This window comes from Charadrius vociferus, unplaced genomic scaffold (assembly GCF_000708025.1).
Source record: "Charadrius vociferus isolate BGI_N301 unplaced genomic scaffold, ASM70802v2 scaffold54, whole genome shotgun sequence".
Classification (NCBI taxonomy): domain Eukaryota; kingdom Metazoa; phylum Chordata; class Aves; order Charadriiformes; family Charadriidae; genus Charadrius; species Charadrius vociferus.
The window spans coordinates 4,596,688-4,623,519 of NW_009648350.1; the positions used below are offsets into that span (position 1 = coordinate 4,596,688).

At 41.8% G+C, this 26,832-nt stretch overlaps 1 protein-coding gene across 1 annotated transcript in view; it reads left to right on the forward strand.

The window, feature by feature from the left end:
- The window catches only part of FOXN1 (forkhead box N1), a 60,128-nt gene that overhangs the window by 10,314 nt on the left and 22,982 nt on the right, over positions 1–26,832 (forward strand). The window contains exons 3-4 of the mRNA XM_009885235.1: positions 23,271–23,598; positions 26,144–26,254. Of these exons, the coding sequence (XP_009883537.1) occupies positions 23,271–23,598; positions 26,144–26,254 (439 nt within the window). The remainder of the gene's footprint in view (positions 1–23,270; positions 23,599–26,143; positions 26,255–26,832) is intronic.

Consider the following 26,832-nt stretch of genomic DNA (forward strand, 5'->3'; position numbering starts at 1 on the left):
GGTAACAGATGGGTATTTTAAATCAAAAGAAAAACAGAGAGGTTGAGAGGGAGCACTCCCTCTCCAGACAGTTAGAGCTCAATACCTGCCCAACTCCTCTGAAGAATTACCAAGAGAACAAGGGGAAAAAAAAAAACCAAAAAAAAAAAAAACCTGCAGCTTAGTCATATTTGTATTCTTATTAAATGCAGGACTGCCTGGGGCGAACAAGAGCTGATATCATAATTATTGGCTTGCCTAGCCAGCTGCCTTCTCTCACCTGATGTAAGATCAGATCTTTCCAGCCTTTGGAGACTCTGTACCGCTGAGCCTCCACTCTCTCTGCAGGGCTGTTTGAATGACCTAATCCTGTCCTGGAGCAGCAGCACGCCGTTTTGCTTCAGTAAAAAGGTAAGAGGAAACCTCTGACAACTTCATATAGCTTTTTAGAATTCAGCCGTGAAAGCCAAACGGAAGGGGGAGCAGAACTCTTTTGCCTTGGCTCATCTATTTAATCTGAAGTCCCTGAGGCTGACTTTGAAGAACTTCAAGCTGAGGGAAGGGGAAGGTCAGCACCTACATCCCGTTCCTCGGCAACTCCTATAGGTATTTATCAGCCGCGAGTGAAGAGTAGCAAGAGAAGGAGTCAAGAAAACACCGGGTAAGTTAACAGATCCATTGGTCTAGTTCTGGGAGAAACGAAGACTGTAGGTGATTTCCCAAAGGAAAAAAAAAAAAAATAGCTCTTCTTGTCTCGGGTGTATACGGGCTTAATCTAAGCTACTTTCTGCTCCACAGTTACAAAGAAAGCTGGAAGGGTTTACCATTACCGGGGGAAAAAAAAGAATTAAATAACAGAAAGGCAAACCAAGAAGAGTATTTCTAAAAAAAAAAAAAAAAAAAAGTGGGAAGTCTCATGTCTCACAGATTCATAGTAGATCTATTTCAAACTTTTCCAAATGGCAAAGCAAAAACTTGGGAAGTGATGTGTTTGGAAATCAAGCTTGTTTTTACTGTGGCCTCTGTTTTAAATCTGCTACTTTTGCCTCGTGTGTTTTGTAGTAGTGGCTGAAAATTTGTTTTAGACTTACTCCTATATTGAAAGGTGACTGAAGTGACGTCCAGACAGAAGCTAGGTTGTGTTAACTGCAGAAATGACTGAGTTTGAGTACTGCAAAAAGAAACTTGTTTCTTGTTTCTTTACATGCACGGGAAGTGTATCGCTTTCTTTTGACTTCTTAGTTTAAGACTGTTAGATTTCCAGCAAGAAAGGAACTGTTTGTGTTACAAACACAATAATTATTGAACCTATAAATAACAACTAGCCATCATTCACTCTTGGCCCTCCCGCAAATTTACTGGACATCAGATTAAATCTTGGGGAATTAGACTTTATTCTGTAAATGTTTCAGTTTGGTTTATCTGAATCATAAGTTTCTAACTTGGATACTGATGTGAGCTAGGTTGAACTGGATGAGTTTTAGGCTGAAAATGTATGTATTTTGTTCGTAACTAATTATAAGCATAGAAGAACAAAAACTATTAAATATCTAGAGCGTATATTTCTTAAGGAGTAGCGGCTTGTGTAGTTTGCTTTCAGGAGGATGATACCCTGTGTTATATACGCAGCCAAGAAAATATATAACTAAGGGACTTTGTTCACCCTACATCCTGGTGAGGGGGGGATGAAAATGGGTAGAAGTAGTATTAAGGTAAATGAAATAAGTGACTACATCCTGGTAATTTGAGCATCTACATTCGCCTCACATGTTACAGTGTGATAAAGTACTAGCCTGTACACGAGCACAGACACTTGTATAACATTGCCGCGTTCCTAGATATAACTGGAGCCACGTGTTGGTTACTGAGACAGGAGTAGGTTGCGTACTCCGGGGAGTAAATGGAAATATCTACATGACACTGTGAAAGGTGTAGTAGAGGAACCCACCAGGAACACATGGAGACTGTTGCCATCACTGCAACGCGCTGAGCTGAATGGGGGGAGTGTAGAAAAAGGGACATCTACACGAAGCCATGTCTTCCTCACCCATTCCTTGTAATAACAGGCTTTTTCTTTTTTAGAGGAATAGCTTGCTACTCAAATACAGTTTTGAAGGGGATAATGAGAAAGACGCATTAAAAAAAAAATAACAGAGAATGCACTATGTCCTCTTAGAGCATCTGTTTTGTAAAAACAGAAAAAAAAAGAAAACATAATTGTTTAGGATTCCCGGTAACTAAACATTAACCGCAACAACAACGTTCTGATCTTTTTGGCCGCAAACTCCAGAAATTTAACACAAGAAGCGGTGTCATGCAGAACTACTTTCAGTCATGAAATCACTCCCATAACCTAGTTGCATTGGCTGTTAAATGACCCAGGACAGGGAGGCAGTGATGCGGCCTCCAAAATGTCTGCAACAGAAATTTCCAAGTCCTGCAAAAAAATATTGATAATTGATGCACATTAGAACCAAAAGGAGCCTTTGATTACAGCCCAGAGCGACCACAGCTAGATCTGGAGGCAGAAGTTCTGCAGTAATACACGCAATAAAATTTAAAAGGCATAAAATTGCAAAATAAAAAAAAAATAAAAAAAAAAACAAAACACCCCCCACACCCCCCCCATGTATTTCCCCTTTAAAAGGTAGGGACTCGAAGCACTAAAGAGTGTATAATGAAGAATTTTTACATGTACTACTCTGTCCTGCTTACAAACCAAACAATTGCAGATGCAAAATATTCCAGCAGCTCACGCCTCACTCATGCAGAAACTTTGGAAGCTGTCTCTTTCTGACCGGGTCTGTTGGAAAGCAAGGAAAAGTGTTGGTTTGGATGTGGCATAAGCGAAAGAGTAGTCGGTCGGTCAGTCTATAAGCTGTAGAAACAGTAAATGGAGCTGACTTGAAGCAGACAGGATTTACTGTTTGTGGCCAGGTCCTCTGTTGTTGCACAGAAAACCTGAGCTCTGAGATTTGGGTCAAACACACCTCTCCGCTCTCCTGCACCTCAAAAATTATTAGCTCGAAATACAAAGAGATTAATTGCGGAGATAAGGCAGCTTAAGCGAGAGGTACAAATAAAAACCCCTCCTCTCGCACATCTGTGAGCACGGCCAGGTCTGCACCTTTCCAAGGCAACTCCTCGCCTAGGTGAGATTGGAAAGCGAGGTGGGCAGTTCTCAGAAGCTACACGAGGTTGAAAGAGGATGGAACACCCTGAGCAGAGCCCACTACTAAATGACCACGAGAACGGCATCATTCTGAGAATGGCATCGTTCCGCCCGCCTTGGGAAGCAGAGCCATGAGGCGCTGCTCTTTTTGAGTTACGGGACCGATGCCCTAACATGGTGCTAACGACGGGATGCTGCTTACCTTGAGGACCAAAAGCAAAGTCTTGGCCAATTCTATTTCTCAAGGACACTCTGCCACTTTTAATAAGATTAGGGAAATAATTAACCCTTTTGCCACGTTTCAAATAGAAATTCAAGTCATGCCCTCGTAATCATAGCCAGCTGCTCGCTGCTGCCCTAACTGGCTCCTCACCCCATAGAAAAACGTCCTGCTGTTTTGGTGTTTTCTTTTAAATCTAGTAAGTCCTGTACAACACAGCCCGTTTCTTGCACCCCTCGTGGGCAACTAAGTCCCCTGCTCATACAGGAGATGCTACCAGCGGTTTCTTCTGCGGGGCCGAGGAAGCTCAGACCCCTCACTGTAAGCCGTGACGCCGTGCTCACCAGCTTCTTGCAAACACCCTCTTCCCCAGGGACATATATGCCACTATTCTTCCTTCCAACCAACCCTTAAAAGAGCCGTGTATTCCAAACGACTGCAATAGGATATCTTGTTCCTTATTTTATTTGGGGTGCAAGGCCTTTGGAGTTATCCACAGAACAACGTTACCTTCCGCATTATATAAACGAAATAATAATGCGTATGATTATTATACGTGTTTTACCTGAATTCCCTAACATTTTCAAATGAAACTTGCATTCTCGGTGCTGTGTTAAGTGTTGACGAGTACTGAGGGGAGCTGCTCACCATGTGGTTAGCAAAGCGATCCCCGTGTCGCCCGTACAAATCTCAGCAGTGCCTTCTGAGGCTCAGTAAATGTATGTAAAATCACTTTAAGATGTTTGGATGAGACAGGGCTACTGCAATCCAGAGCATTATTATCTTTCTGTTGGTGAAGTGCTCAGAAATGAATGAAGCATAGAGGGTGAGGTTCCATCAGAGTCATGTAATGAAGCTAAACATGCTGTCATTTTAACCCAATTTGTTTCCCTCTGTACTGCTGCCTCACCAGTTTGTTAGAGCCTCTCAAAGGAGCTCATCTGGTGTCAGCTTCCAACTTCCACACCTAGCCCGTACTTTACTCCTGGAATGGGTAGGTATCCCTGCCCTGCAAACTCTTAACTGCTGGTTCAACAGACCTGCCAGGACAGGTCCCTGCAACATTCCCCTCTGTGGGCAAATGGTAGGATGCCAGAAATATTAGACAGGAACCTGTTCTCCCAGGAATGTAAGTAATTCATAGAAGGAAATAATTTACTATTTTCCCAGCTGGAATAATTAAACAGCTCGGCACTGTCCTCCCAAGCTGCAGAAAAGAAGAACACATGAGAGGGATAAAAGGAGCTGGGGTGGCCTTCAGTATAAATTCTCTTCCAGACTAAACCACCTTAATTCTGTAAATCTTTCCTCATTTCCTAGGCCCCTGACCATTCCCACTCCACTCCGATGGACTCCGAATTGGAGTCCATCGTTTCAAAACGCAGTGACCAAAACTGGACACAAACCTTCAGCTGACACTTTACCGACACCAAGAGGAGGTAACTTCACAAGCCTCACAGAACATACCTCTGTAAGCACCTTATACCTGCTCGCATGTCTGCCTTTTTCATTATGGCGTGATGCGGCTGATTAGGCTCAGCTTCCAACCCATTAAAACCTCAAGACCTTCTTATGCAGAACTGCTGCCCAGTCCCTTGTCCTCATTCACTGTCTGCAGGGTTTATTATTCCTGCCTCGATGTTGGACTTAGTTACTATTGAACGACACTTTACCTTCTTCAGATCGTTTTTTCCCACCTCCTTTTGAATATTAAGCCTGTCCTCTAAATACATATGCACAGCCTTCCATCTTCATGCCGTCTCCAAATTTGATTAGTGCTCCTCTGGAGTCTATCACGCAAGTCATTAGTGAAAATACCAAGACGTATCAGACTCTTTAAGGAATCCACTCAAAACACCCTTTCATTCTGACAACAAACAGTCAGTAACTACAGTTAATGCTCTATTCCACCCAGCTTTGCCTCCTCTCTACTAGAGTTTTATCTAAAATAAATGTTCTCAGCTTGCTTATGAGAACATCACGGGAGACAGCATAGAAGCCTCACTCATGTCAGGCTGTATTATGACACCAGTATGACAATTTCTTCTTAGCAAGTCCATAATGGCTTTTACTTTTGTGCTTTTTTCCTTAATTTGTTGCTTTGTTGGGTTTTTTTTTAAATTTTGTACTTTTCTGGGAATTAAAGTTAAATCTGCCATCTGTAATTCCCCTCATACTTTCCAGTTTCAAGACAGGCACTGTATCTATCTCCATTCGGTCTCCTGATACGGCGCTCCTACTCCGAGAATTCTCAAAGAGCTGCAGCTCTGCAGTAATTTCAGCTGATTCTCTCAATTCAGTAGAATGAAATTAATTGGGGCCACTGAACCTGCAGACGTCAAAAAGCCTCAGCCCTGTCCTCTGGGAGGTGAGAAAACACGTATTCTTCAATGCGTGAGATCAGAGGCAAACATCATTAATATTCCAGAATTTCTCATACTCTGACTTGGCATTGCCCCGTTAGTTTTCCATTGTGCTTTAAGGTCACTAATTAACGTATGCCCTACTTTTCCAACCAGGAATAGATTTGGGCTGGGTATTTTTTTTTCTTTTTTCTCTTTGAAATGCAGAGTGTCTAGGGAGCACGTGATCTGCCATGTGGGTTTGGGGTCAGCTCTGTGATAGCTGAATTCTGTTTCGGCAACACACAAGAAATACTGTTGTCCAACATCTTTTACAAGAACCTTTCAAAGCATTGAAAAATTACGTGCTAGGACCAACGCTTTCAAGATTAGCCGTGAACACCAGGTACTCTGTTTGGGATAGTCTGCACAGAGTCTTCTGTGGTATTGAGCAATAATACCATTTATTTAAATCCATGGAAATTTACTGTCTATAGGTATATATATCAGTTCAGTACACAGCATAAAATACGCGTACTCGTAGGGAAAAACTCTTTGCCTCGCAAAATTTTCGTTGGGTGGTAAAGACTCACTAGAAATCTAGTGATGGCTTCCTGGATTTCTGTCCATTCTCACATCGGTGAGAGCACCCTACAGCCTAACTTGACACGCACTGGGTAGCAGTAATTTTCAGCAAACTTAACAGCCCGAAAACAAATGGGGCACAGCATAATTCAGTCACACCCGTTCTTTTTTTCCCTCCCTGACCCTATAAAAATACATCAGGGGACTGCTTTCGAAAAGGAAAATAAGCCAGATTTATCTATGCATCCCCCGGCAGAGGGGCTCAAGGGGGCTGCGAAGGGAGCTGCGAGGTTTGGCTCAAAGCGGTGGTGTTCCTTAGCGCTGAAAGTCTCCACAGAAAAAGTCCTCTTTAAAAAGGTATTCAACAAAATTAGGAAAAGATCAGCTATACACGAGTAGAAGATTTTCCCAGATACAAAGACACCGTTAAGCTAAAAGGTTTGAGAAAGAGTGACAAAGTAAAATTTAAGAGAGAATGAAAATGTGGAAACTGGAAATATCCATATACTGAAACTGAAGGCAGCACGTACCAGGAGTGAACTCCTAATCAAAGGCTAATCAAATCTTACCATCACAGAATTCTGAAAAACAGGCATATGATACATCTATGATACTTGCTTAAGGTTTTAGGCACTGTAAGAATCAAGTTTCCACCTTTATTTCAAAACTACCAATGCAAAAACATGCATTCTTGCCGAAATAAAAATTGGCGTTCTTGTATACTCATTACTCCAGCAGCACTGAGTTTCCCAAAAAAATGTAAGATATGCCAAGAATCACAATAAGAAAAGTGACAACCAGCAATATTTAATTTGGAAGGAGAGAAGGAAAGGAATACTTTACAGAGAACCGAATAAAGAGAACCTGTATGAAGAATTCCTTTGCCCTCGTTTAGCAAGTCAGATTTGATGATGTGTTCATTAGTGATGTTTAATGTTCAAACAAACATGCATGTTTTCTGTAACAGACATAGGCCCAGGATGCCCCTGACAGAAGAAACTAGGGATGCGCTTTTTTTTTTTTTTCCGCTGTTTTCCTACTGATGTTCTTCCCTCTGCTTTAACGGAGCTGGCCCTGCGTTGAGCAGGGAGAGCTTCGCTGGGTGATCTCCTGAGGTCCCATCCAGCCTCAGCTTTCCTGTGACTCTGAATCTTTCCAACGCTATTTCTGCTAAATAGATCTCGTTATGAATTAGAAACAATAGCGGCGAAAACCAGGCACCTTATAGCTCTGCTCTGCAGACTCCCAACCACGGCCAAAAACGGTCTTCCATGAGATCTGCCATAGGAAGCCACTGTCACCGCCAAACCAGTTGACAAAGAAAGCAAAGTATGAGGTTGCTCCCAGCAGCTGAGTGACCTCTTCACCAGCAAAGAATAACTAAAGCTGACAAAAGCTTCTCGTACAGAAATTCATTTCGCACAGCCTCAGATAAGACCGATCCCAAACGCAAATCTCCTCGACTATAAAACACATTCCATGCTTCGTAACTGATAGCTATGATAATATAAAATTCTGGGTTTCGCTGGAAAAAATATTAAATCAGAGGGCACAAACAGGTGAATGCAAACAAACAAATTCTAAAATAAAACATTTTAATTAATTTCAAGACATTACTTTGTGAATAAATACCTAAAAAGTCCCCAAGCAGCATGCTCTTTGCTCAGAATCCTCTTTTTCCTTGCTGATATTTTTTTCATTCTGCTGAATTTGTAACATCATGTTCTGCTCTTGCGTGACAGTCTACAGTCCCCCAAAATTCTATAATATTATAAATTTAGTCCTATACTTGTTTAGTCAATCCGAAAAAGCTGAAACACTAGAATGAGTGAAAAACTGTATTATGCATAGAGGTCTTTAAGAGGAAGGAAAATATTGAGCTGCTGCAGATTTGTGAGCGTTTTAGAAAATATAAATATATTTTAATATATAATTTCTCTATTTTTTCCTCCTGAAATTGCTATTCTGAAGGCCAAGTTAGCAACAATATAAAACTATACTTCTAGTACCTTAATGAATATTCTTTATCAGCTGTGCTTTAAGCATTGGAAACAAACACCTATAAAAAGTTTAATTTGCATTATTTTTTATGTATAAGAAAACAGAATGGTTTTTGTAATATGCTTAGTTTTACATCTCTCTCTTTAATGTGGTAATCCCCTTGGATCAGTTAATTATGTTTTATGTATTGTTGAAATTTAGTATTTTAAGAGAAGAAATGAGCACAGTTTCAACCTCTTTATACGTAGCTGCTCCCAAAAATTCAAGATTCTATTTCAATAAGGGATTTAATTTTGCGCATTAAGGAGAAAACGGATAAAAATCCTGTTAGAGGGGGGCAGGAATATCCCGGGAAGAATCTCTTGTGCTTCATAAGCTGCATGATGATGTATGTGTGTCAAACGCGACATGAGCGCAGAGGAAAAACGCAGGATTCCTGTTTAATTTTAGCCGTTTTCTTGTTCCTAATTTTCATCTCTATTAAGAATTTCGTAACAGCATCAAGTATGTGCGCATAATTCAATGCACTTGCTTCAGTGATGCTCCCTCAATGAAACAGAGACTGTTTATTCAGTCTGTTTATTGCAAAACTGTTTCTGCACACACAGTTTTTTGGATGTTTGTTGTTTCTGCGAAATTCTTTGCCTTTATGTCGGGGTGTTATCACCTCATGTTTTGTGGCAAAAGAAATCTCTATTTTTCTAAAGTCACTGGGGCCTTCCTATAAGCGAGAGGTGGGGAAGGCTGCTCATTGCGTAATGGAACTGAATTTCTCCTAAAAAAGCTGTGAAATTCACGTTTTCTAGTTTTTGTGGTTTATTTAATCTAGCTTTAATTTATTCTTTTAAAAATACTTTGCTGTAAGATATTTTAATTAACCGTAATTTGGAACAGAAAGAATCGAAGGTATATTTGTCATCTGAGTTATCAATAGAGTAAACTTGTTTACCTTAAAGGGATCACCTCAACAGATGGATGAAGGCACAAACAGATAGAATTTTGAATTTGTTAAGAAACAGTGGAAAGCAGATAAAATGTTTTGAATAAACATATAGCTATTGAAGGGGGTTCTCTGTTGCTTTAGATATTCTTAAAAAGGTCAAAATATTTAAGCATGGAAAAGACTACTATTGTGGTCTCCGTTTCTTGGATACTCTATTGGTGGAACAGTTTTGAGATTTAAGCCCTGAAGAGGGATATGCACGTCACAGATGTGTGCGTTTTATTTTCAATATTTTTTGCTGAGCACAGCGACCAGTAATTACTTAGTGCCGCTCTCCTGTTCAGTCAGAAAATGGCCAAAATAAAAAAAAAATTAGTATAAGAGCACCTCACATTTCACAAGGCAGATGGACCTGGCTGAAAAGTTCATCCTAGATGAACAAATCACGTTATTTTGCCAAAATTCTCCATCAAGCATTTAAGTGATGCTGGCTTGAACGATGTGCTTTTAAACAGCCAGGAATGAAGAGAACTGAGGAAAGAAATTTAGCTTTGTTTTGCTTTTCTCGTAGGAGAAACAGTTTTCACAAAACTTGAAGATATTTTTTTTCCCGGAAGAGTTAAAATAGCTTAAGATGAAGAATTAAATAAAATTAACTTGAAAATCAAATAGCTGTTCTCGCTACTTTTGCTACAGTAAGGAAGCAGTGTTTGTGAAACAGAAATAGACTCTGGGAATGAATTAGGCATTGGGAAAAGAGGTGGGTGTAGCAGAGGAATGAGTACTTGGGCAGCGGGGAGGGTAAAGGGGAAGAGCAATCATTGGTGGAGCAGAGAGACGGTTAATTGGGCGAATGAACTTTGGTGCGACTTAATCTGTCAGATATGGCCATATTTACAGTTTTGAGAGGCTCTTACGCTGCTCTCACGTCTCATAACTGTAAATAGGGATGGGTTCGGCTGTGCCTATTCTCCCATAACTTCCCTCATTTTCAGATTCGCTTTTCCCCCCGGGAACTTCCTTTGTACTTACGTGAACAGCTGACATGACGTTTTCCAAGGCTTACAGAGAATGAACATAATCCTTCCTGGGAAGTTTAATGCCTTCATGCATGACTTCTTGTTTTGTTCGCCCTATTAGATTTGCTTTTCCCTCCCCCCCTTCTTTTAGTCTTCCCCATTTCAAGTCACTCGTATCTCATCTTGTCCTCGGCAGTTATTCCTTCCCAAAGGATTAGCGTATTTGTATGTTACTCATTTTGCAAAACAACGTCAGGCCATATTTTCTCATAAGGTTCTTTCATCTCCAAACTGTCCCTCATTTATTCTTCAGTCTGTCTGTCTCTTGCTCCTCCTGCTATTCCAAAGACGATGCTTTAAATTACAAAACTCAGCTCGCAACGTGATGCTGGGGTGTGAATGACTTTGTAATTTTGGGGGCAGGGAGAGAGGAGTGTTGGGATAATCAGGCATTTGCCCTTTTATTTCTTCACCTATTTTTTTTTTTTCTGTCTCCCTTTTCCCCAACTAGAGTGTTTGCCTCTGCGGGCAGGTAGCTATATCTCTCTGGAAATATCTTACCTTTTACACTGCGGAGAATTCACGTCATTGAAACATGAAACATTCTCTGGAATATCTGTCTAAAACAGTGTGCAGTGCAGCACACATCATACTAAAAAGTGTCCAGCCTGGTGGAAGCCAAAGGCCCATCTAGCCCAGTACCCTCTTTCCGGCACCGGACAAGACTAAATGCCTGGGGACAAGTGTAGAAACAGCAAAGAGAGTTTGCAAGTCACAAACCTCTTAAGATGGAGCTGGTGTCCACCTATTTAATAAGCCGCAAAGGATTTTCCTTTCCATGAACTAGGCCAGCCATCCCCTGAATCCATACACGTTTTTACACCTGCAGCACTCTGAGGTAGGGGCTGGCACAGCTCCGCTATGCGCTGCGTAACGAATCACCTCGTTCTGCGAGGTTCGGATCTCCTTCCTGCTGGGCGCATTTGATGCTCTGCAGCTGTTGAATTAGGAGTCTGCCTTCAGTCCCCGCTCACCCTCTCCACACCACCCGTGGTTTAATCATAGAATCACAGAATGGTTTTGGTTGGAAGGGACCTTGAAGACCATCCAGTCCCACCCCCCCTGCCATGGGTAGGGCCACCTCCCACCAGCCCAGGTTGCTCCAAGCCCTGTCCAACCTGGCCTTGAACACCTCCAGGAATGGGGCAGCCACAGCTTCTCTGGGCAACACATTCCAGTGTCTCACCACCCTCAGAGTGAAAAATTTCTTCCTAATATCTAATCTAAATCTGCCCTCTTCCAGTTTGAAGCCATTCCCCCTCATCCTATCACTCCATGCCCTTGTAAAAAGTCCCTCCCCAGCTCTCCTGTAGCCCCTTTAGGCACTGGAAGGGGCTCTAAGGTCTCCACGGAGCCTTCTCTTCTCCAGGCTGAACACCCCAACTCTCTCAGCTCATCGAGAGAACATCTCATTCGTTCTTTCACCATCACCAATCATCTTTTTTCCAAGCCAATGCCCACTTACTCCTCACTCCTCATCTGGAAGCTGGTCCAGACCTTTGACCAGACTTGCAGCCCTTTCCGCAACCTATCCCGTACCACTCTCTCCTTTTCCAGGTAGGGAGAACCAGAACTGCACGCTGCTCAAGATGGCAAAGCATCATGGGTTTATACTGTGGAAAAAATGTTTATCTGTTTCTTCTGGTTTTCCCTCACAATTCTTAACATTTGACTTTGGGTTTGTGACTGCTAATATTGTTAAGCTAATGTTCTCGTGGAACCATCCATCATTATTCTTTCCTGAGTTTTAATGGTCAGCTAACCGTCCTTTTTTTGTTAAAAAAAAAAAAAAAAAAGGAAGGAAGTTAGGATTGCTTTTTGGTAAACAATGTTTTTGTGCTTCTCTAGGTTTACCTATAAGGTTAAATGCCCCACCTGTTTTTTTGTTTTTGCTGTTCCTCTGCCCAATCTTCATCATAACTATTCAGAATAAGAGTATCATCTGCAAATTTTGTCGTGACGCTGTTCACCTCTTTTTCAAGTTGTTTTCTTGGGTTTTTTTAATACATTAAGCAACGCAAAGTCCCAGCAGACCCTTAAAGATCACCCCCAGCAGCAGTGACCTCCGTCCTTGGGAAAACTGATCACTCGCCTTTAGCTTTCCTTTTCTAGCTTTTAACCAAATATTTATCCATGCAAAGACCTTTTCGGTGGATATTCAGGATTTCAGTGGGCATTTCATTCCCATAAAACCTTGTGATGAAGCATCTTGTCAGAAGCTCTTTCTGGTGACCTGAGCAAATTATCAGCCCGATTTCCTCAGTGTACCTCTTTGAAATACTTCAATGTGCTAACCAGTATCGACCGCCGCACATACGGAAACGACGCTTCGGTTTTGTGGACAGGGGAGGCTACTGCGAGGACTGGAGGGTGGGTTCCCTCCCGAGAAATAACTACCAGTCTCCATTGCCTGTTCCTCCATCTTTACTACTTTACATGCAACATTTTGCATGCATGCCTGGGAATAGGTGTCAGCAGAATACATCACTCCAAATCAGCTGTGCTGCTGTGAGCTAGCTGAATTAGTTACTACTTGCTAGGTGGATGCTGAAAGACCTTTGATCTTAAGAATCCAAAGTAGGAGCTTGAGTCTCGGGGTTGGGTGGTTGTTTTTTTTTTTTTGTTTTTCCTTTTCAAAGGTTTCTCCAGAACCTAAACGCTTGAACTAGCGCTGCGGTACTTCTGACTGCATGCAATTTCTTTTCTTCACTGAGAATTTTAGAGGCCAGTGTAAAACAGACTGCATAACCCAGACTCAATATGTAAAGCAAGTACAAACTGTAGTTTGCACTGATTTGGTTTCATTTAATGTAAAACTAACAGAAACTGTTCCAACGAAAACCGTAACTTACAGCAGCTTTGCCTGCTCACATTCAGAATGTGAACCAGGTGACAACAGGTGAAATTCCCCTCTGTATACTTGTGCTGTAATCACACATTTCCAAAGCAAAAACCTCCCAAAACACTTCGGTTAAACAGCCCCTGAACTCTGTTATCTGCTTCTCTGCTGCTTCTCCGCTTCACACATCACTGCGCGGTGAATCAGTCAAAGATTATTATTTTTTTTCTCTTTTTTTTTGGTGGGTGGTTGGTTGTTGGTTTTGGTTGTGTTTTTTTTTTTTTTTTGTTGTTTTAACATACTCAGCTTACGACTGTGCAAATAAGATTCCCAAATCCATTCCTCAGATCAAATAAAGGTAATTACAGAGCTTACTGTGGGCGATTCCCAGTGGGAGGGTGGGAGTGGCCACGGGTGGGGCGGCGAGGTGAATACTGCACAGGCACAACAGAGAAAATGGGAATGTACCGCACCCATCATAAAACATGCTGCCACAGCCAGCAACAGAAACCATTAGGGTGGATCATCATAACACACCTTCTCATAAAGACAGAAAGATGGCACGAGGTCCCAAGATGAACTCGCAAGTCACAGGGAGATGAGCGTGACTCACCGCCGGGGAAAAGGAAGGTGAAGCGAATTACGAGGCTGCTGAAGGATCTGCGCCGTGTGTCCCCCACGTTCCCCCTACAGGATGTTCCCCAGGAGGGATTAATAGGGTACACCGCGCTGCATACAGCCCTTAAGCTATCAATAGGTAATTCATGGGAACGGCTTACTGTTAATCACGGTTATTACACCGGCACATAAGAAGGAAGAAACAGGGCCACAACGTGTTGTATGTTGGGTACGGGCAGCTGGCAATTCCCGACCCGCGTTACTTATTGTATCATTCAGTGGTTCTCACGCTTTTTTTGAAACGTGAACCAATCTCATCTCTTAGCATTTGTCTTTAAAACCAACTGGCATTCGCCTTTCACTTAAAACTTAACGGTGAACTCTAAAAAGAGAGATCCTATAGAAAATATTGTGGACAGCCCACAGACCACGTTGGAAACCAGGAACTAGAGTCGCCATAGTCGAAGGGAAAGGGATACACATTGGAATACATCACAAGAACTGATAACTAGAAGACATTAAAGTGGCATGGACTTCATTGCAGGGAAAGGAAAGGAAAGAGGACAGATAAAGCAATATGTAGAAGGAGACAACCCACATTATGATAGGAGAAAGGGACGCTGAAGGGAACAAAAGATCATGTGAAACAGGGCTATAGAAAAGGTAAGAGTGAACCACTGATGCAGGGACTGGGAGGGATATCTGGAGAAGAGCAAGGTGATAATTTCCTACCTCAAAACAAGACTTTAGTATATTCTCCTAGCTTTCAGTAATCTGCAGTAGATGAATTTTTGAGCCAAAGAAGGTATCTCTTTATCTACATTTCAATTTAACGGCTATAGTTGCTTTATCTTTGCTTCCTCCTATGATATTTTTTGTAAAGCACATAATTGTCCTGAGAACTCTACTATACTTGCTGCACCTCTGCATTGCCGCTCCCCAGACCCGCTGCAGAGGAAAACTTTGCCCCGAATTCAGCCCAAAGAATTCAGTTACATACTTGCTATGATCAGCCCGTGAACAGGCTATGCCGTTATCTCTTGTGCTGGTTTGACCTGCCAACCAAGTTGGTTATTCATGAAAGAATCACACAGTTTCTGTATCATATTAACGACTTCCACTCTTGGAACCGTGTCTGGCTTCACACTTAGATGTCTAGTAGAAAGCAATGAAATTTCATACTCCTCATTCAGGAAACAGCACAATCTTTCATCCAGAAAACAAGGCAGAGTATGCAAAGGGCAGGGTTTTGAAAGTGCCGTCAAGAGTTGCAAAGCTGGTGGGGAGAGCTGGCATCTTTTTTTATTGGGTTAACTGGTGTAGTTGGAAAGACACATTCGTGTTTATTACGACGAGGATAAAGGCGCGGGGAAAACCAAGTCCAAATGACAAGCTCATTCATCTTCTCAGCTAATTTTTTCCATGCTTTTCAATGCTGAGTTGCCTTTCTGCTGAGCTAATTGTATCGGTTCAACACCTGTGAGGGACTTTTCTCTATCGAGGGCTTCCCAAGCAACGGGTCTGCCCAGTCTACAAGAAATAGGAAAGTTCTTATAGTGTTGTTATCTCAGCCATACCGCATGAATTTCTGCCATGTTTTCCATTTCTGCATAAATGAATACTTCAGCATCAGTGATAAAATACAGACCCAAAATGAACTGGGTATGCCATGCAGCTGAGGAGAAACTCTACAATCTACTTTTCTCTATTATAAGTGAATTGCTGTGTACTTGGAGCATATCGGCTGTGTAAACACAGTGGTGTGTCTACCTCTTGAACACTACATGTAGTTTTGGTCCTCCCATCCCAGAAAGGTGTCAGCAGAACCAGAAGTTGCTCAAGAAAGGGCCGCAGGTATCAGCAAAGGTCTGGAATGGCTTCTGAATGGGAAATGACTAAGGAAGTTTCAGCCCGCAAAGGAGGAAAATATAACAAAAATGTCGTAAATCACAAACACAAAGTCCTCTGCAGGGACAGATGGGTTCCTCCTTCCTCACAGCTGGTGTCCGAAGTAACACATGCAGGATAAAATATGAACAAAAAAGAAAAGCTAAAATGTCAATGTAAGGATGGAAACCTGGGCTAAAGACCGCAGCGACAGCAACGTTGCCTGTATATTTTCCTATGTTCAGCCATGCAAAGAAATGTCCTGGATCTGCTTCTTAAAATGTTCTATTCCATACAATAGATGTAGGACAAATGCCTTTTTTTCCTTTTCTTTGAAAAAATTGATTTATACAGATAGTTGTAGTATTTTATGGATGCGTTCCTACAGCAGATTAAACACTCGCTGCGAACACTCCACTTTTCTCTCCACCTACCAGAAGCACCTGGATGTTTTGGAGCTCCTACCCTCTCCATGCTTGAGAGCACACCCGGTCGTAGTGGCAATTATCTGAAGACTCTATATAGTACACAGAGATCACTCGGTGTTCAGCCTTGCCTACAGGTAGCCCTTAATGAAAAGAAATAAACGATGATAATTCAGGAATGATCTCATCAAAAATGGTATCCTTCTCTTACGGGAGTTCAGTACCTTGATGTAGGTGACCTGAAATTTTGGTAGACTTCTTAATGGCCCATGATACTGCAGACCATTACACTGTCTATCACTCATATTTCTCAGCAAATTGCTAGATCCAGACTTCTTCTTCTTCATCATTTTTCCATTTGTCATTACATCTTTTGCTATTTCATAATGTCACCATGTTTCTAACATCTAATTGCTTTCAGTAATGTTTGTCTTAATGTACAATCTTAATTTACTACTACATGTGGATGTCAATCAATTTACTTTCTCTCAAATCTCTAATGAAAATAATGAATGACATTAGAGTTAATCTGAAACCCTGAAATACCCCACTAGACAACTTGCTCTGCTTAGATTTACCAAATTAAGTTCATTATTCTAATCAAGTGTCAGTTCACATAACAAGTCTCAAGCCCAAACTCATATGGAATTACTCCACAACCAGATCTAATTGAGTAGAATCTACGGTTCTATGGAGTTCTGAAAACCAACTACCTACATGTAAACTCATCCAATGTTGTAACATTCGGGTTATTTATATCACTCTCAGAATAACTATTCCATAGGAATTTATTTGCTTGGAGAGATGTTGCATCGTTATGATGCAAATTATCATTGAAGGCCAGGCTGGATGGGCCTTTGAGCAACCTGGGCTGGTGGGAGGTGTCCCTGCCCATGGCAGGGGGTTGGAACTGGATGATCTTCAAGGTCCCTTCCAACCCAAACCATTCTATGATGCTATGTCACATCAGGCAAGCTGTAATACCACTGCAGCCAAACCCTCATTCCTCCTCAGTAGCAAACACATCCCGTGTAATATGATGCAGAAAGGGTTCTCGTGGTTGCAAACCTTCTTCACCCATACTTGACATTATCACTGCTCCGGCCTTGATGAATTAAGCTTGTTTTCCACGTGCTCCCACTAAATATGCAAAATTTATTTCCAGAAATAGCTAAACGTGGGCGGTAACCACTAGCTAACCATGAGAGAACCGAGCTCAGAACCCTTGAATGAGAAAGCAAAACTAGCGTAGCTAAATTAAACAAAGACTCACAAACAGATCTAAATTCGGAAGAGAAGAAATTACAATCCTTAGAAGCTCTGTAAAAAGCTATTCGAGTATCCTGTAATCAAGGTCCAATACATACTATAAAGAGAAGCAAGAAAGCAGTCAGAAGTGGATGTGGCTAAACCACAGTTTGGTGCTGTGCTGTGCAGATGGAAGTCCCGCTCCTGAAAACGTCTTTGAAAAATAGGGCAAGCCTTAGTGACGGGAACGTTAGAGATCAGCAACGCAATCGTAGCTATCGCCAACCATGATCCAGCACAAACTTCAGTGTCAATCCGTCAGGAATAAGCTTACAAAGAAGGGTTTGCATTCATTGTAAGCCGCAAAAAAAAAATCTGATTCTCGTTAATAAATTCCTTTTCCCACAGAAATAATTACACATAGAAATATTCCTGTCTACATGGCAAGTGTTAGTCACAAAATTTTGGTCACTTCTACAATATTTGGAACTTGACATTATTTGGGGCCAGATTTTTAACTGTAAATTGAAAAGTGGAATTCTAAAACCTCATGGCTTCTCTGACTCCTTCCTCATAAATGACTCAGGGCGGGGGGGAAAAACCCAAATAGTTACTTCTTTCTCGCATCGGAAAATGCCAGTGTGCTTTGGAGAGGAAAAAGATGATTTAGTGTTTTGGGGAGGGGGGCGGAGAAGGGAGCAGATCGCACAAGGCAGTGTCAAGCGAGGATGCGCGGGCTGCCTGCGGCACGCATGCAGAATGAGTTACGGACCGGGGAAGGTCCAAACACACCTTCCTCCCATGAAACCTGAGCTCAGCCCCAAGGGACGGAGAGGGCATTTACAGTAACATACGGCGTTTAGAGCAGTTCATATTCCGTAGACGGCCCAGTGCCGAGCTCTGGTGAAGTGTATCACCGGCAAAACGCCCTCCAACATCCAGAAAAGACACAAAACCGAGAATTGTTCGAAGGATGGACTGCTGCCACGGGACTCCAGTCATGCAGAGCTAATAGATCAGCTGCTGCTACCTTGCTTATCCGAACGCCCAGCTGAGGTTACACTTTCTCGCTATTTTCTTTTTTGAAAGACAGTCATCTTATCGCAGGAGCCTCGGATCGTCACGCAACATTTACAAAAGTAAAAGTGACATGGGCTGGGGAGACATGGTTCCAGCTACATCTGGGATAATGAGATACCCTTTTCCAAAGCAAAGCATCATTGTTTTCTTTAACACATCCTACAGCCAGGCAACCCACAATTTCCTTAAGCTCTCTCTCTCCCAGGAACAGTTTACTGTAAATGATTTATTGTAATCCTGATTATTGACAACCTCCACTGACCGTAATTTCTTCTCTCTTAAAGAAGATTTGTCAGTAAGTGGTCTGATTTCCCTTTGCTGGAATCTATATTAACCATGCAAAGCGGGTTGCAGGGGAGGGTGTTATATTTCCTTTCTGCAAAATAAATTCAGTGTCTCTAAGGGACATTTTAAAAGCAAAAAATTAGATTTAAAGAACAGTAACAGCAAAGATTTTTAAGTATGTTAATTTGGCAGTTTCTACTTATCTGTATTCCTCACTGGCTGTGATACACATCAGTGAAAGTAGAGTTGCAAATGGCTTTTGGAGCGAGAAGTTTGGACTCCGTGAACAAATCAGAAAGTCAGAAGTATGTGGCCAGAGATTTTTCTCTCACAGCAAAACATATCCCCAGCGTGCCATTTCTAGGATAAGGATAACCCGGAGAAGCAGATATCCCGGAGCTGCTGAAGAACGGTGCCCATTTTAACGTGAAAACTGAAAAGACCACTGTGATCGTAGACTTGGGATTTTTCCTCATATGGAAATCCCTCTGAAATGGATTCTCGGCAAAGGCGTTAAATAACCACCACTGAACGCAGACTATCAGCTCGACACTGTTTCAGTACAAGGCTGTTTTTCATTTTAATACTCAGTAAAACACTTTCACTGTGCAGGGGGTGGAATTTTTACAGTGTTAAAATAGCAGCAAGACACCTCCTTTCCAGCAAAATGAAATTCATAAACAGAACCTGACAAAGGTCTTGGAGGCGGGGGTGGGGGGGACACACAATAACAATTTGTTTTTTCCTGGACCTTTTGTATTGACCGCCCAAATAACCACAGTACATTCACTTTGTTTTCAGAAAGGACGTCTGATTGCCTTCAGTAAGCAGAGCCAGACCTTTCTGACCTGTTGAATTAACCCTTTAAATAACACTTATTTTCATCTGGTTCTGTCAGGGATCCTAATGGTAAACGTAATGAGAACAGAAAAGCTTCGGGCATGATTATACTCTGCAGTCAGAGCTTTTTTCCTCACCTATTTTCTTCTTTTCATTAATATCATTTCATTGAAATTCATGCTCCTCCTTTTTCTTTATTTCTGACCATTTGTCCAGCATCTCTTGCAACGCAAGGATCGTAACTGTACAAAAGCCTTTAATAAAATTCTAATGCTTAAGACCACAAATTTGGCGGCTGGGCTGAAAAATTGCCGTATAAAAGAGAGGACAGATGCAGCTTTGTATAACCTGAAGATAAGTGGGGAACCAGCACTAAGAGGGCAGGCAGCGTGGAACACTTAACAAACGTACGCGCACATATATTCCCTAGCTGCCAGTTTTCGCACCTGCGTCTTTCAAGATGAGCATCAGTTAGAAGTATATCTCCCCATCAGCCCCCAGCTCAGCTACTGGGAGAAGAGGCTGTGCCCACGACATTTCTGAACTTTATCTGACATCATTTTTTCCCTGATATACTACCATAGGTCTCATCCTTGATTTCCAAGCCGCATTGTGCTTCATCCCCTCGGGCAGTGCAGTCTTACTCATCGTAAATATAGATTTCTCTTTGAACTACAAGGGCAAAAAAAGGTTTTCCACATTTTTAGGTGATATATCTTTGTTAACCAAACCTAATAAACCCCTTAGTTATTTACCTACCAGCCATTTAAACACGTGGCAAAGACCTGGCAAATTAACTCTTGAAGGAAAGTGGCTTTTTTTTCCCCCCCAACTTGTACACCTTGAAATCTAAACTATGAACAAAAGACGTCTTTACATCGGTCCACACTTGGTGCAGCGTTGTGTGCATGACACGAGAAGAGGACGGAAATTCTTCTTTTGCAGTTTTACTGTACGATTACAGCAAACAAGGACCGGGGGGGGAAAAACATGGTAGAAAACAAAATACTAAAAGATTAAATTTATTCCTCTTAATCCAAAGAACACCATCAGATATGTCTCGTATATCCCAAGATCAAAGATTGGGAACTTGAGAGGAGATACAACTAACAAAAATAGGTATGGAAGGATGAAGTTATTTGCATCTCTCAGATCCATTTACTCACGCAAAACAGAACGAAAAGGCTGAAGGGAGTGGTACTAATAAAAAAGCAAAAGTGAAAATATAAGTTTGTAGTCACCATCAGTCTAAGTAACAATAGCAAAACCCCTTTTATTTTACGTAGTCACACTGAAAACTATTGGGGTGCATTTATATAACAATCTCACAATAAAGCAATATTGGTAAATTGGCATAACCTCAAAGCGGTACACTTTTGTTAACTTATGAACCTGTAGAAACCAAAGTAATGACATATTTTTATAAAAACTGTGTGGCAAATCCACCTAAATTCCATATCTCATCTTCATTGTAATTGCACCTACGCAACATTTCTTTAAGAGCTAAAAAATGATTCAGCTGTATTAGGAATTCTTCAGGATGGGGTATTGTCCAGCTGCGTGTCTAACACTGCCTCGTCATCTGCGTGTAACAAGATGGTTTCTTTTACTGTTTTAGAAAGTATTTATTGTAATTTGATTTTGTCGTAACAGGATTTCTACCTGACGTGGATTCGGTAATGGTTTCGCTACTCCAAGATCAATCTAATATTAAATTTTCTTCTTCGGACACTCTGGAAAGAGACCATCAAGACCTCATGAAGACACAGGGGGGTTCAGTATCCCCCGTTCAGCAAACTGTGAGTAAGATGGACCACTTCCCTTCTCTTCCTCCAGAGGCACACGTTCAAATACAATATTCACCGATTGCTGTACTAAATCTCAGCATAGGTAACTGGCAACAAAGTGAACATTGAAAGTTTTATTCATGAAGAGTAGAAACGTGAGTTATTCTTCCGAGCTAGTCTTAAGCTCCATGCTAAATTACCTATTCGATTGCTTAAAAATCCTATTACTTGAAAAACAAAACAGGCAATCTATCTAGCTACTAATCCAGTAAACATGCTACATTTAAAGTAATTCTCAACCTGTTTCTAAAATAAATAAATAGAAAGACAGACACACAGAGAGACATCAGAACCTTTTTGTCTACTCCCTGCCAGCAGAGGATACCTCCCAGCACTTTGGAATTCCTTGGGACTAAAACGATGTCTCTCCTGTTGCCTGTATATTCATCATGTTTACCTTCCATAACAAAAGCACAACCAAGAATAGTGTTTTTCATCAAACAGCAGCAAAATAACCATTGCCATGCTTATATTATGAAAATTTCAGGTGGGCAATTAACAGCACAGCTATTCATACAGCTTCATATAACTAAATATGGGGTGGGGGGTGGGTGAAATTCCATGTACTAGGACTACAAAAGGGAGCGAGGAAGAATTAGGAAGTCACAAACTGAGCAAGTTGCTGTTCACGTGAGAAGCCAGGAGTGTCATGAGGTCAGATTGGCTTTCTGCAGGAATCTGTGGTGGAACAGAACATTAATACTTTGACATGCAGAGCCACGTGTAAGTGAATGAAAAAGCTGTGCCACACTCCACTCCACAGAAAGCACTGGCTTTTGTGCTAACATCCCTTTGGGACTTCTTGAAATCTGGTGCTTCCATGTAGGCATTTATTCCTTTACCTGCTCTCCTAAAATACTCTAAGACCAACTTGGATTTGGAGGGGGAAGGAGGAAAGGGACCTCTCGATATTCTGGTCCGACTTTGTGTGTACCACACAACATTACATTTTCCCCTTCACTGAACACCAGAACCTGCTCTCGGACTTAAGCACGTCTTCTCAAAGGGCATCCAAGCTGTTACTCATCCTTGATCTCAGGGAAAATATGCATAATTTCTATGCTGAATGTGTTCAGCTTCAGGATCCAGACACCAGTTCTTGTTCAGGCTTTCTCTTCTAGATTAAAGAGCACTTCAGTAGCTGTTATTTTCTTTTTGCTAAAGTGCAAAAGGGAAGGGAGGAGATGAGCCAGGAAGGAGGTTAAAATGTCTGCCTAGAGCCTACCTGCCTCAGAAGGAGGGTGGCTATGGTAATGAAAGGACATGAGGTAACCAGCAACACATTTGGCAGCTCCCAACACCAACAGAGAACGAGCTCAAGCTTATTTGACTAAACTTGTATCTGACAAGACTTGCACTGATCAGATTCCTGTCATTTAATCTGTCATCGCTTGATCATACATCATCTTTTCCCTGAAACTGTCAGGCCAAATAGTCAATACTGACCTAAGACATCCCGTTTCTCCAAGCTAGCTCAGTCTTCTCAACGCTTTTAATGATTTACTTTTGAACGGTTTTGGATACCAAGTAACCAGAAAACCCTTTGGATCCTTTAGGGCTTCTCTGCGTGAAGGTGGCTAGGACGAGTAATTTTATACTTCTCATCAATAATATATTTTTAATGTACTTTTTTTTTTTAAATAATGAAAATAATAAAATGTTTGCTCATACTAATCCTAAATAAATGCCAATAATCCATTGCAGGATAATCCCAGTTATAACTGCCAACCATATGAGTCAGACGGGAGGACAGAAAGGAAGAGTTCAGAGTCTTCTCACAGCCCCAGCCCTGCTTCTCCAGCCCAGGATCAAATTCACGGGAGATACCCTACAAGCCAAGGAATACACTGCGGCAAGAACAAATTTAAAGCCTCTTTCAGTACTGAAAAATTCAGACGGTACAGTTACGAGGAAAGTACTGTAGGAAATTATGACAGGTTTCTCAAGAGCAGCAGAAACCCCTTTCACCCGTACAAGAGGCAGATCAGCGAAGAGGTCTTCCAGGAAGCACATCAAGCCCTCCCGCCGGAGAGTTCCCCCTTCAAAAACACCAGAAGCATCGATGGTTTTGAGGGTCTACCAGGATCTACAGGTCCTGACGAGTCAGAGTCATTTCCTACGCACATTCCGAACATCTCCACCGAACAACCCTGGTGTAACAGCCTCCAGTACAGCACCACAGGGCAAGATCACAGTTCACAAGTCATGGTCAGTATTTTTTCTAACTTTTTTCCCCCCATTTTCAATGGCAAAAATATACTTTTGGAATTATTTTCTTGTGTCTTAATGTGACCACATGAACATTTAGTCTCTTGTCGAGTTGCAGGCTAGAGCTCAGCATAGACATCCTCATTTATTTGTTGAAGATTTCTTTTTTATAGCCTTTCCCTAATGAAAAACAGTCCTCAAAAATCCCTACTGAAAAACAGTCCTCAGAAAGGTGCATAAGGGCAAAGGCTTTTCCACTAGACATGATACACGAATCCTTAACATCCAGACTCTTCCTGACAACAGATAGTTGTCATCAACTAGTATTTTCAAGGGACAAAAGTTCACAAAACAGTATTTTTCAAGCATGAGGACATGTGTATCAGATTTGTTACAGCACCTCGGCTGACCTGCATTTTTCTCCGTGCAAATAGAAGAGAAACTAAGACATCAGTACTACTTAAAATTGAATATAAGATGTGTTTATGGTATGTGCAGTGTAAAGGTACTTGGGCTAATTCACATACTGGCTAGAGGCGACTGCCTGTTTACAGCATCACAGAGATCCCTGAGAAGCAAGAGAAATTACCCTCCAGGACCCCCACAAAGCATCTCTGCTGTGATCCAAAGCGTAAAAGTTATCTTCATCGTCTAGTGCAGACAAAAACAATGACTACATCTGCCAGGAGAGGGCCTTAGCCACTGGTTCTAAATTGCTGTGAGGCAAAGAATTCGCGGGTTACCAAAAGAAAGAGGGGTAAAAAAAAAAAAAAATCTTAATTGGATTAAGACAATTTACCAGGGAATGGAGGGATGTTGTTGGGGTACATACCTGGGGATTGAAGCCATTCAGGTTAAGGAGGAAATTGATCTAAATCTCTTATTTCCTGGATAAATACTCATCTAGGTCAGATGAGTTTAATGCAAAACCTATAAGCAGCTGATGAAAAAAATTCCCATTTTCTTCCCAAATCCCCGGGCTGCAAGACGTAGAGACTGTAAAGCTGGCACTGCAGGAGCCGTTTACCAAGTAGGGGTGACTACTCGGGAAAAGATGGGCTCCTTCTTCATGTCTCCATGGCTTCAGCCAGCACGCAACTTCAAAGCTCCAAAATAGCTCACACCCTGCTGGCAAGGTGACATTTCTGAAAATCTTCAACTTACGGTCACCAAAAGAGTATGGGCATTTATTAATACTGGATGTGGCATTTGCTCGGTGCCACCTATCAAATCCAGTCTAATCTGTACCCCTACACTAATCTATACCATAAAAGATGGTCATTGTGGCCTTGCTTTAAAGCAGAAGGATAAGTGCCACTAGTTCCTTGAAATAAGAAGATGTCTACGGCATCAGTTCTCAGGAGGGAATTCCTGGGCACTGCTGTTAAGTGGAGGAATGTACCAGATGTGTGGATAAGGGCACTGCTTAAGACACATCCTGAAAGAAGGTTGTAGAGAAGTGGGGGTAGATCTCTTCTCCCAAGTCACAAGCGGTAGGACAAGAGGAAACGGCCTCAAGTTGTGCCAGGGGAGGGTTAGGATGGGTATTAGGAAAAAAATCTTCACCAAAAGGGTTGTCAAGCATCGGAACAGGCTGCCAGGGAAGTGGTGGAGTCACCATCCCTGGAGGTGTTTAAAAGACGGGTAGATGTGGTGCTGAGGACATCGTTTAGTGGCGGTTTTGGCAGTGTTAGGTTGATGGTTGGACTTGATGATCTTAAAGGTCCCTTGCAACCGAGACGATTCTACGACTCCCCGCACTGTTCGTGACCCATCAGAGCTCTACCAAGCGCTCGGCTTATCCCACGCTGTGTTTGAATGGCCGAGCTAAAGCAGACGGTGTTACCACACACCCCGTGTGCCACACTCAGCGTTCTAGCAAAAAGAGAGCAACATTTAACCTCAAGAACCCAAGGGCTCCTTGGCGGAACCAAGCCCGATGTGGAACTGGGGACAGGCAGCTGGGCAGACCTCCGAGAAATGAAGACTTGATCAACTTCTCCATGTTTGTTTCCACAGTTGCAGAAATAAATCACAAATCACATTCTTCCTCTATTTCCTATATCTTGATCGAATCGAGTAGTCAGCCTAGTTTGATTCTTCTCCACCACCTCTTCCCTGTGCGTTACAGACTTCACCCTCTACCCAACGACAAAACTCCAGCTTGGGGCACTGGCAGGCTGCAAGATAAAAATCAAGGAGTGGGAAAAAGAGAGAGACACACGTGCACGCTCAGGAATGAAAGCTGGAGTATGCAGTTGGTGTATGTAGGGGAAAAAGATAAACAGAAACCGACATTTTCCCAATTGCTCTTTGCATGGAATTTGGACTGGGATTTCCCTTCTTAAAGTAGTAATTCTGGAAATGTTTCTTCTCATACCACTAAAATATAAAACAAATTCTATGTCACACTCTACTGTGACAGAATCAAGTCCAAAAAAGTAGTAAGTATAATGGACGACAAAACACAACAGCAACTGACAGAATTATTCTACTTTAAATTGAGGTGTTTTCTCTAATAAATATTTCCCTTAAATATTTCCAGCAGGATTCAGACATGAAGCTCAGGACATCCCCGCTGGAAGGGCAGCCTGGTTTGTATTGCTACCAGCCCCCAGTGCAGCAGATGTACTGCCCCTCGCATCCTTTCCATCAGGTCAGTACAATACGTAGACCAAAATCCCCTCTATTTCTAGCACTGTAACGGTGTAGTGGTTACGGTAATAGTCCAAAAAGACAGATGAAACAATGCCTGCTAGATTCCCGTTTGCAGGGCCGTGTTTGTATAGATACATTTTGTTTATTACAATGAGATCTTAAAAGAACCAGATCTAAATGCATTTTTAAATGGTCATCCAGAAAAAAAAAAAAGAAAAGAAAAAAAAGAAAAAAAAAAGCCAAACTTGTAAAAATGGGATCTTGGTACTTCTCGTTTATATTTTCACCATTACACTCAAGAAAATTGGCTTTGTAACCAGATGAATTATGAACATAATGGTTGGCATTTCAGAATCCAAGGGAATTAACCGTGCGTTAACTTCAGAATAAAAAAAAATTAAATGTATGTGACTGTCTACTCAAAATTCAGATCAAACCGTTTCAAAGCAAAATTTTAACAGCAAGCTGATGCGCGCTTCCCTTGTCCTTGATGGCACACACGTCTCTTTTGCAATCTCTCCACTGTTACATCATCCCCAGTGAAAGATTATTCAGCTGAAGCATAATTGACAGTAA